General features: G+C 40.3%; 1 protein-coding gene across 1 annotated transcript; it reads left to right on the top strand.

The window, feature by feature from the left end:
• Nucleotides 1–7,097: 7,097 nt before the first annotated feature.
• On the top strand, nt 7,098–7,862 carry LOC102752197 (trafficking protein particle complex subunit 13-like). The gene has a single exon (XM_015568063.1). It carries the CDS (start codon nt 7,098–7,100, stop codon nt 7,860–7,862), a length of 765 nt encoding a protein of 254 aa, XP_015423549.1.
• Nucleotides 7,863–11,059: the final 3,197 nt, after the last annotated feature.

The raw sequence follows: 11,059 nt of genomic DNA, 5'->3' as shown, positions 1-11,059 counted from the left end.
ACTACCTTATCTTCTAACTCACTGATTCAGTCCTCTGCTTCTTCTAGTCTACTGTTGAAACCTTCCATGGTGTTTTTTATTGTGGCAATATCACTTTTGATTTCTTCCTGATTTTTGCATAGGTTGTTGATTTTCTCGTCCATCTGGTTTATGAGCTGTATGACCATTACTCTGAATTTTTTCCCCTGACATATTGCATGCCTATATTTCACTTTCTTTCTTGGTGATTTCTCTTTTTCTTTCCTCTGGGGTTTGTTTCATTGTCTCCCCATTATAGCTATAACCAGAAGGTCCAAGCACCGAGTTGCAGGGGCCTGAGTTGTGTGTGGCGGGAGTGTTGTGCCACACGAGTATCACAGAAGAGCTCAGACACTGAGAAGTGTGGCTGCTGTGGTAGGCAGGAACTGTGTGCACCAAGAATGAGAGTCCCCACGCACACTGAGAATTGGAGTCACTGGCACTTGGTATGGCTTTGCGCATGCATCTAGAATCAGGGTCCTCACATGCACAAGCTGCAAAACAGAGTCCCTGCATGCATGCACCAAGAATCAGAGTCCCCAAGTGTGTGTTGGGGATCAGAGCATGAATGCGCACCTGAGAATTGAGAATTGCAGTCTCTGGTGCTTAATGTGGCCTCACGTACACTCTGTGATTCAGTGTTTCCTTGCACGTGTGATGAGAAACAGAGTTCCCATGTGCACATGCTGAGAATCGAAGTCACTGGCACTCACTTTGACCTTCAGCACACATGCCTTAATTAAAGTCCCTGGCCTGCTAAGCTAGCGGGGTTGCAGAGCTGTTCGGTGTAAGTGGGATGCCCATTCATCTGCCACTGGTCATGCAGGCCCTATGCCACTGCAGCAAGCCAACGGGGAGGGGGATGCACTCTGTGATTCACAGAAATCTGTGGCCAGGTGGATGTCTGAAGTCTTGGTGTCCCTGGGTCTGCATCTATGGTAGCAGGTCTTTGTCCAGAGTGGATGTAGGGTCCTGGTTTGCATCTGAGACTAGTCTGGGTGGTGGTGAGGCTAGAATACTAGTCACAGCAATTCTGCCCTTTAAGATGGCATGGTTTCTGTGCCAGCACCAGCTGCCTGGGAGTGTTTGCAGTGGCAGTGGGGTCTCGCAGTCTAAGACCGCCCAGTCTGTCAGCCCCCAAAAGTCCTGCAGGATCTAACTGTCCCTAGCTCACACACACACACACCACACTCCCTTTTTGCTCCCTCACTCTCTCACATACTATCTCTCCCTGCCATCTTGCCGGTCACCATCTTCCTTCCTTGACCTTCAATTTTAAATGAAAGCCTTGCTGAATAGAGTAAACTTGGTTGCAGCTTCTTGCTTTTCCTTGCTGTGGAAACTTTATTCCAATCCCTTCTGGCCTGAAATGTTTCTGTTAAAATCAGCTGACTGCCTTTTGAGAACTCTTTTATAAGTAACTAACTTCCTGTCTCTTGCTTCCTTTAAGATTTTCTCTTTGTCTTTAAGCTTTGTGACTTTATCCTGTGTCTTGGTGTATGTATCTTTAGTTTCATCTTGATTGGGACCTTCTGTGCTTACTGTACTTGTATGACATTTTCTTTCACCAGTGCAGATATGTTTTCAACCATTATTTCTTAAAACAGGTTCTCTATCCCTTGCTTGCTTTCTTTTCCCTCTGCTACCCCTATGATACAAATGTTCTTATGTTCCATGTTGTGCTAACATTCTTTTAAACTATCCTTATGCTTGTGTGTGTGTGTGTGTGTGTGTGTGTGTGTGTTTATCTTCAGTGTATTCCAAATTCCTAGTTCAGTCCTTTGCTTTATCCAGTCTATTGTTTATTTCTTCCAGTGTAGTCTTTATTTCAGATACTGTATTTTTTTCTTTGGATGGGTTAATTTCATGGTCTCTAATGCCATTTTTATGCTGTTTGAGGATCCTTTAAACAATTATTTAGAACTCTTTTTCTGATAAGTTGCTTGCTTCTATTTTTTTTTTTTTTAGCTCTTTATCTTAAGATTCCTTCTCTTATTTTCTTTGTGGTATGTTTCTTTGTCTTCCCATTTTGGTTGTCTCTTTATGATTGTTTCTGTGTTTAATATATAACTCATATGAGTTCTAGTCTTGGTGGGTTGGCCTTATGCAGTATGTTACATGTGGGACGCAATGGTGCAGTATCCTTGATCTCCTAATCTGGGTGCTCTAGAAATGTTCCTTGTGTGTGTTTTATGGGCCCTCCTATTGGGTCTTGATTACTGTTGGCCTATTTGTGGGAGGTATTGACCTCAGGCTGGCTGACTGTGAGGTTCAACCCCTACCAATGGCATATAAACTGCTGTACTGATGCAACAAAACAAACTATAATAAAACATAAAACAAAAATACCAACAAAAAAGAATAAGGATAAAAAAATTAAGAAATAAGAAAAAGATATTTTAAAAATTAAGAAACAAAAAAGAATAAGAAAAAGGAGAAAGAAAAATATCATAATAAAAAAGAAAAATAATAAGAGATTGGAAACAGAAACAAAAGAATATGAAAATTAAATGAAAAAATATAGTAAGAAAAGGAAAAGAGAAAACAAATATTAAAAAAAGAAAAACTAAAAACAAATAAAAGATAGAAAAAAGAAAGTAATAAATAATAAGAAAATGGAGTTTGCCTCAGCAAGGTTTAATGTCTGCTGTGGTCTCCCTTTGGATTGCTCTTTGTGATGTTTTTTGGATTCTGCTCCCATGTTGTCTGAAGGTAGTAACTTGGTTTGTTGGTCCTGGGCTTCTCTGAAGAAACTCTGGTGTACTCCTATGTCAGCCATTGCCTATGTCTGGCCCTTGGCAACCTCTCTGAGGCTACAATCAATTCACAGCTTGTGGCTGCCTCTGTTGGGCTTAGCTGCACATGAAAATGGCCAGGCTGTGTTCCAAAGCCGGCTTTTACCTGCACTAAGCCCAGGGGTGGATCAGCAAACATCTCAAGGTACCCTGGAACCTGCCTCCACTTGCCTTTGCCTTCTGGCTGACTGTTAGGCTTAGTCATTAAAAGGGCTTAGTATTTTAAAGGGCCACTGGCAGAATTGGGAGGTTGTGACTATTGGATCTCCTGTGTGGGTAGGTGATATTCAGATTTCAGGAAGCATAGTGTGTGTAATCCCCTGTTCCAGAGCCACATGTCTGAGTCTGTTCCAGATTTTCCCCTGACCTTGGCAGAGCAGAGTGCCTAGTAGCCAGGTGCATGGGGCTTCCAAAGCCAAGAGGTTGTATCTGACAGAGGACAAAAGGGTGTTTCCATTTGCTCTCCCATGCAGGGGAAGCACCAGCCTGGTTCCCAGAAAAGTGGGGAAAATGTCCCAGCCCCAAATCCAATCACTGACATCCACCGAGTCTTCCCAGGCCTTTCCCCTTTTCATATATTCCACTGACTCACCAACAGTTCTAAAGATTCAAGGTGGGGTGATCGGGATTTCTAAGTGTGGGGTAATAGGTTTTCCCCAGCTTGTTGCCACTCTGAGGAATTTGCTCGGCCTAGGAAAGTTGGCTGCTACAGTATTGGAGGATACCCAGCACAGAGATTTCAGTGGCTGTTCCTTCACAATTATCTTCCAAGCCACAAACCTCTGGTGACTCCAGTCTGAACCACTGCCCCCTCCACCAGAGCCCAGTGTGAGCAGCTGTGAATGAAACTTTGCACATTAGCCATTCATAGAAGCCTTTGTCTCCACCTGGCTCTGCCTCTCCTTGGTGGACAGAAACCCTGCCACTCTTCACAGTCAACTGATATATGGGTGCCTGCCTCTGGTTCTGGTGTTCCAGTATGGAGAGCCAAGACTGGGGTCCAGGCTTCAGTCTTCTAAGGGGGAATCATTTACAGCTGAGCTATATTTCCGTAACTTCAGCACTACCCATGGGAGTGGAGCCAACTCCCTACTGGTCTCCCCCTTCCTACCATTCTCATGGTCCATTTATTTTCCATTAAAGTTTACATTCAATAGTATCCTGTATTAGTTTCAGGTGTATACCATAGTGGTTAGAAAATCATGTAGTTTACAAGGTGATCCCTTAATATTTCCAGTGCCCACCTGGCACCATGCATAGTGGTTAAAATATTATTGGTTATATTCCTAATGCTGTCCTTTGCATCCCCACCACTACAAAATTCATATATATATATATATATATATAATCTCCCTAATATGCAAATAGACCAAATAGCGGAACAACCAGATAACTGAACAACTGGTCACTATGACGTGCAGGGTGCATGCATGGAACATGGCAGGCATTGGCTCTTTCTAAGGCAACAAGTAAAGGAAAAGGAAAAACATGCTTATGTCTCTTGAGTTTTCAGTCTCTATAGACCTGGGGGAAATTATATACATATATATATGTGTGTGTGTGTGTGTGTGTGTATATATATATATATATATAATCTCCCTAATATGCAAATAGACCAAATAGCGGAACAACCAGATAACTGAACAACTGGTCACTATGACGTGCAGGGTGCATGCATGGAACATGGCAGGCATTGGCAGCAGGTGGCAGAGTGTGGAACATGGCGGGCGGCGGCCACAGTGGGATGTTGGAGTAGGTGAGCAGGGGCACCACACCAAAGCAGGGTGCCAGTCGCTGTCATCGGGTGAGCTTCTGGTGGTTACTGAATATTCTTTGCTCCTGAGGGGCAATTAGGACAGCAGCCCCTGCTCACACCTGCAGCTGGCGCCATAGACGCTGCTTGCATCAGCTGCTGGTGCCCGGCGCTAGTCCCCATCGCTCAGCGCCGGCAGTGGGTGCAAGCAGCAGCTGCCAGCTCCAATCTCTCTTGAGGGCTTCTCCACCTCCCCTGCTCCTGAGGGGAGATTGGGGCAGAAGCTGCTGCTTGCATCCACTGACAGTGCTGGCCTTGCTGGCACCCACTGTTATCGCCGGCCCTAATTGCTCCATGCTGTCAGCAGGTGCGAGAGGGGCGGGCACCATCAGTATATAGGAGCGGTGGTGGTGGGAGTGGGACTGCAGAGGGAGGGGCCAGGTGGGGGCGCGGAGGATGGGCTGAGACCCGCCTCTGTGCCCACCACAGCCTCACGGCCCACAGTTAATTTCAAGGTGCACTAATTCATGCACAGGGCCCCTAGTTTGATAAATATGAGCAGAAGTGATCTAGGTCTATTGAACAAAATCACCAAAAAGAGAGTCAAAATACCTTGATAAATTTGCAGACTGAAACCAGTTTACAGACCTTAGTAAACTAAAAGGAATACAAGGTTCCTGAATGGATTGCCAAACTTAGTGCAGCATCAAATACTTAAAAATGTAAAATTAGTCATTCCTACAACATTTCCATTCAGCTTGTCTATTTGGCTAGTACCAAAGACAGATGAATTTTGGATAATGACAGTAGATTTTGTAAGTTTATTCAGGTGTTAATTCCAATTGCAGATGCTATTATAGATGTGGATTTATTGTTTGAGTAAATTAATACATCCCCTAGACCTGGTATGCAGCTAGTGATCTGGAAAATGCTTTTTTTCCTCTATAGTTGTAAGAACCAATAGAAGCAGTTTGATTTTAGTTGGTAAGTCTATCAATATACCTTCACTGTCCTCACTGAGGAATATATCAACTTTTGATGTCTATGTCATAATTTAGTCATAAGGACCTCCATTGACTTTCTCTTCCACTGGATATCATCCTGGTCCATTAAACTGATAGTAATCTGCTGATTGGACCTGTTTAACAAGAAGCAACACATACACTAGATACTTTAGTAAGACATGTGCTAAAATGAGAACAAGAAATCCCACAAAAATTCAGCCATCTTGCATTTCAGTGAAACTTCTAGTGACCAACCACATCAAGATATCCTTCCATAATGAAGAGTATATTCTTGCATCTAGCTCTTCTTACCACTGAAAAAGAGAGAAAAAACCTTTGTGGGCCTCTTTGGATTTTGGAAGCACTATGTACCTCTTTGGGTATGTTACTCTTACTCATGAATGAATGACTGGTTTTGAGTGAGGCCTAGAAAAAGTGAAGGTCTTGTAACAGGTACAAGCTGCCATGAAAACTGCTCTACCACTTGTGTTATTTTATACAACAGATATATGATAGTGTTTAAATAATCAGGGGCATATAGAGATGCTATTTGGAGATTTGAAGACCCCACAGGTGACTCTAAAATTCAGGATTTTAGGGCAAAATCATGTCATCTGTGGAGAATTACTCTCTTTTTTTTCCTTTGAAGGCTTTATTTATTTAGTTAGTTAGTTACTTAGTTAGTTATTGTCTAAATGTCTCAATTATCCACGAATGAGTGAGATCATGTGGTATTTTTCCTTCAATGACTGGCTTATTTCACGTAGCATAATGTCTCCAGTTCCATCCATACCGTTGCAAATGGTAAGAGTTCCTTCCTTTTTAGAGCAGCATAGTATTCCATCGTGTAGATGTACCACAGTTTTCTAATCCATTCATCTACTGAGGGGCACTTAGGTTGTTTCCAAATCTTAGCTATGGTGAATTGTGCTGCTATGAACCTAGGGGTGCATATATCCTGTCTGATTTGTGGTTCTGGTTTGTTGGAATATATTCCTAGAAGTGGAATTACTGGGTCAAATGGGGGTTACATTCTCAACTTTTTAGGAAAGTCCATACTGTTCACAGTGGCTGCACCATTCTGCATTCTCACTAGACAGGAGATTTTTCTGACACTATAAGAGATGGTGTCTACTAAATATACCTTATTCACCAACTTTTCAATCACATATGAAGATAGTGATATACCTGGTAATTCCTCTAACCAGCTCATGAAAAATGTCTCTCCACAAGAAATGTCAATGTTGGGGGAAAGGTTGACTTCATCAAAATTCTTAGAAATACATTTTTAACACAAATAATTTATGTATCTGAAAATTCCTAATGATTGCAATTAAGTTGTCAAACTGATACTGAAAACACTGTCTTCAGATGATTACTCAGCCTTTACATATTTCAGTCACCATGGTTACTGTGGTAGAACTCTCATCCAATTGTTCTATTGATGATGTCATCCATGACAAAGTAATTAACATTGGAAGAGATGAACCTGTGAGTTCAGTATCCACTCAACATAATGTGTAGGAAATGTTTTTAAGGAAACTGTGCATATTTTCTTTGTTTTCACCACTGGAAGTTAAAACCAAGTTTCATAATTCAGAGATGAATGATTTATTTCTTGAAGTCCAAATTAAGAATACTTCATCTTCAGATGTTTTTATACAAAAGGTTTCCTTAGAGCCACCTGAAATGTACATTACAGCAGAATTAAATAATGTAAATTGGGCTGGAGAAGATGAGTGTACTTTTGGGACAAGAACATTTTTGAAGTCAATGGAACAACGTCAATATTTGTACCACTTTCAGATCAAGCAAGAATTTTCAGAGAAATCTGGTGCCATAAAAGGACTAACAGAAATGGGAAAATTGGATATAACTTGGAAAAGAAATCTTGGTGAAATGGCAATGCTACATACAATCCAACTTGAAAAAGAGTTTCCACATTATGGAAACATGAACATCTCTTTGGAGACAATTCCAGATACTGTAATTCTAGAAGAGCCTTTTCATATTACCTGCAAGATAACAAACCAGAGTGATAGGAAAATGATATTGGATTTGAAGATGTGTGATACAGATTCTATTCGTTGGTGTGGAAGCTCAAGAAGGTATCTTGGAGAGCTGCCTCCAAGTTCATCACTCTGCTTTACCTTGACATTAATGACCTTAAAAATGGGCTTACAAAGTATCTCTAGATTTAAGATAACAGACAAATTATTAAAGAAAACATATGTCTGTGATGATGTTGCAAAAGTCTATGTAATGCCTTCCATTGTTAAAATGAAAAAATAAATAAAAATTCCAGTGTTGTGCTTTCCAGAAAGTTTGACAGTAAAGTTTTTCATACTTTTGCCAGCAGCAACATTCTACACTAATAGCAAATATACATGCAGATTATTTTCATTTACTTGCCTCTGAGGATTAAACATTTGTTTATTTCAAAAACAAGAATTTGTTGGTTTACATTTTATATGGATTACTTTTGAATTACACACATGTATATTTCTTATATTTATGACTTCATTGAAATCGTTACAGATGGTCATTGGACTCTTTTTTTTTTTAGAATGAGGCCACAGCCCTAACCAGTTTGGCTTAGTGGATGGAGCGTTGGCCTGCGGACTGAAGGGTCCCAGGTTCGATTCCAGTCAGGGGCATGTACCTTGGTTGCGGGCACATGTCCAGTGGGGAGTGTGCAGGAGGCAGCAGATTGATGTTTCTCTCTCATTGATGTCTCTGACTCCCTATCCCTCTCCCTTTCTCTCTGTGAAAAATCAATAAAATACATTAAAAAAAAGAATGAGGCCACAATTTAAATATGATTATACCTGCTTTCTAGAAATTCATAATAGCAATTGGCACTTGCTGTTTTGGTAAAGCTGGTATTAATACAACATAATATCTTAGAATTACATTGAGGATTTAATTAAAATAATTATTATGGTTTACTTGGTAATATTTCAATTTACCCTTTTTAATTTTTTTCTCCTTTCCCATTCAGTCAACAGAAAACTATCAATGACAGTGCTTAATATAATTCAGGATGGTCCTCATAGCTTAAACTTGTTGACATTTGCTAGTTGGAAAAGACATAATTTTTCTAATAATATTCTAAATTATTGGATCTGTAGCCTTGTATTTATGAAAAATCCCAAACTGACTCTTTTCAGTTAATCTTGGTAATGTTCTATGAACTGTGGACTTGGTTTATTTTCATCAGTCCTTATTCTTACAGGATACTTGCAAATTCTACTTGTATTACACAGGGTTTTTCTTTTTTAATTTTATTTTATTGAATTTATTGGGTGATATTGATGAATAAACATATAGGTTTCAGGTATGCAGTTCTATAATAAATAATCTGTATGTTGTATTCTTTTTTAACACACTAAGTCAAGTCTCCTTCCATCTCTATTTATCCCGCCTTTACCCTCTTTTACCTCCCCACCTTTTCCCTCTAGTAATCATCATACTTTTGTCTGTGAGTGTTTTTTTTTCTATGTTTATCTCTTCACCATTTTCACCCAGTCCCAACACCCATGCCTTTTGACAAATGTCAGCCTCTTCTCTGTATCTATGAGTCTCTTTCTAATGTATTTATTTATTTTGTTCATTAGATTCTACATATAAGTGAAATCATATAGTAATTGTAATTCTCTGACTGGCTTATTTTAGTTAACATAATATTCACCGGATCCATCCATTTTGTCACAAAGGTAACATTTCCTTTGTGTGTGTTTTTGTCATGGCTGAGTAGTATTCCATTGTGTAAATGTACAACAGCATTTTTTTACTCATCTACTGATGGGAACTTGGGCTGCTTCCACATCTTACCTAATGTAAATAATACTATAATGAACATAGGGGTGCATATATTCTTTCCAAATTAGTGTTTTGGGTTTTTGGGGGGTATATTCCTAGAAGTGGAATCACTGGGTCATAAGGCAGTCAATTTTTAATTTTTTGAGGTTATATCATACTGTTTTCCACAGTGGCTGCACCAATCTGAATTCCCAGAAATAGTGCATGAGGACTCCCTTCTCTCTGCATCCTCGCCAGCACTTCATGATTGTTGATTTATTGATGATAGCCATTTTGACAGGTGTGAGGTGATACCTCATTGTGGGTGTAATTTGCATTTCTTTGATGATTACTGACATTAAGCGTTTACTTTTAAAATTTTTTATTTAATTATTTTCCCCCATTGACCTATTTTAACCTGCCCCCACCTCCGAGCATTTATTTTTATATCAGATCCAGCAATACATTAAAAAGTCATGCACTATGAAAAAGTGGAATTTATTCCAGGGATGCAAGGTTGGTATAGTATCTGCAAATCAATAAACATGATACACTACATAAACAAAATGAAGAATAAAAACCATAATATCATATCAATAGATACAGAAAAATCATTTAATGAAATCCAGTGCCAAGGAGTATAGAAAATGGTGTCTGAATAGGCAGCAGTGTCGTGCAACTCCTTTTAGGGCCAGGCCAGAAAAGCAACTAAATTGTAGAACATCTACCCTGAATTAAAAAATTAGACACAGCTGAGGAGACAATTTCCAATAAGAAAGAGCAGAAGATGCCTAGAGAATACCACATGCCAGCCATAACCCATGTGGAACCACCACCCTGCCCCGGCAGTGAGTGGTGCAGTACCTCCCAGAAGGCTCCCAGACATCTGCAGAGAGAGTGTGCCACCAGAGTGAGCTCCCACACCAGGCCTCCTAAGCAGCCCACTGGGACCCAGTGATCTAGGATCTGTCTCCAAGACCTCACAGTGAGTGCAATCCAGGAGGAACCCTGTGCCCCACCCCTACCCCTGACCCCAGAAACATGCTGCAGGCCTGACCGGGAGCCACCTGGTGCCCACTTCACCCTGGCCTCCAGGACAGTCCTCCTGGGGCCATCCAGAGAAATCCAATGTGCACATCACTCCGGGTGACAAGAGAACTCATCACCAAGACATGTCATAATTAAAATGGCAAACATTAACAACAAGGAGAGAATCTTAAAGGCTGCAAGAGAGAGACAGAAAGTTACCTAAAAAGGTTCTTCCACTAGATTATCAAATGATTTCTCAACAGAAACACATCAGGCCAGAAGGAAATGGAATGAAATATACAAAATGATGCAAAGCAAGAGACTGAATCCAAGAATACTCTAACCAGCAAGGCTATCATTCAAAATTGAAGGGGGAATCAGGAGCTTCACAGACAAAAAAGGCTAAGGGAGTTTATCACTACCAAGCCAGCAATGCAAGAAGTGGTAAAGGGACTGCTGTAAAAAGGAGAAATAAAAAGGGAAGGAGGAACAAAGGCATAAATAATAAAATGGCTACAAACAAGTACTTATAAATAATAACCTTAAATAAAAATGGAATAAATACTCCAATCAAAATACATAGAGTGGCTCAATGGATAAGAAAACTATGGCCCATATATATGCTGTTTACAAGAGACCCACCTCAGAACAAGGGACTC

The sequence above is a fragment of the Myotis davidii genome, unplaced genomic scaffold, assembly GCF_000327345.1.
Source record: "Myotis davidii unplaced genomic scaffold, ASM32734v1 scaffold3244, whole genome shotgun sequence".
Classification (NCBI taxonomy): Eukaryota; Metazoa; Chordata; class Mammalia; order Chiroptera; family Vespertilionidae; genus Myotis; species Myotis davidii.
This window is presented reverse-complemented; position numbering and strand designations above follow the sequence as displayed.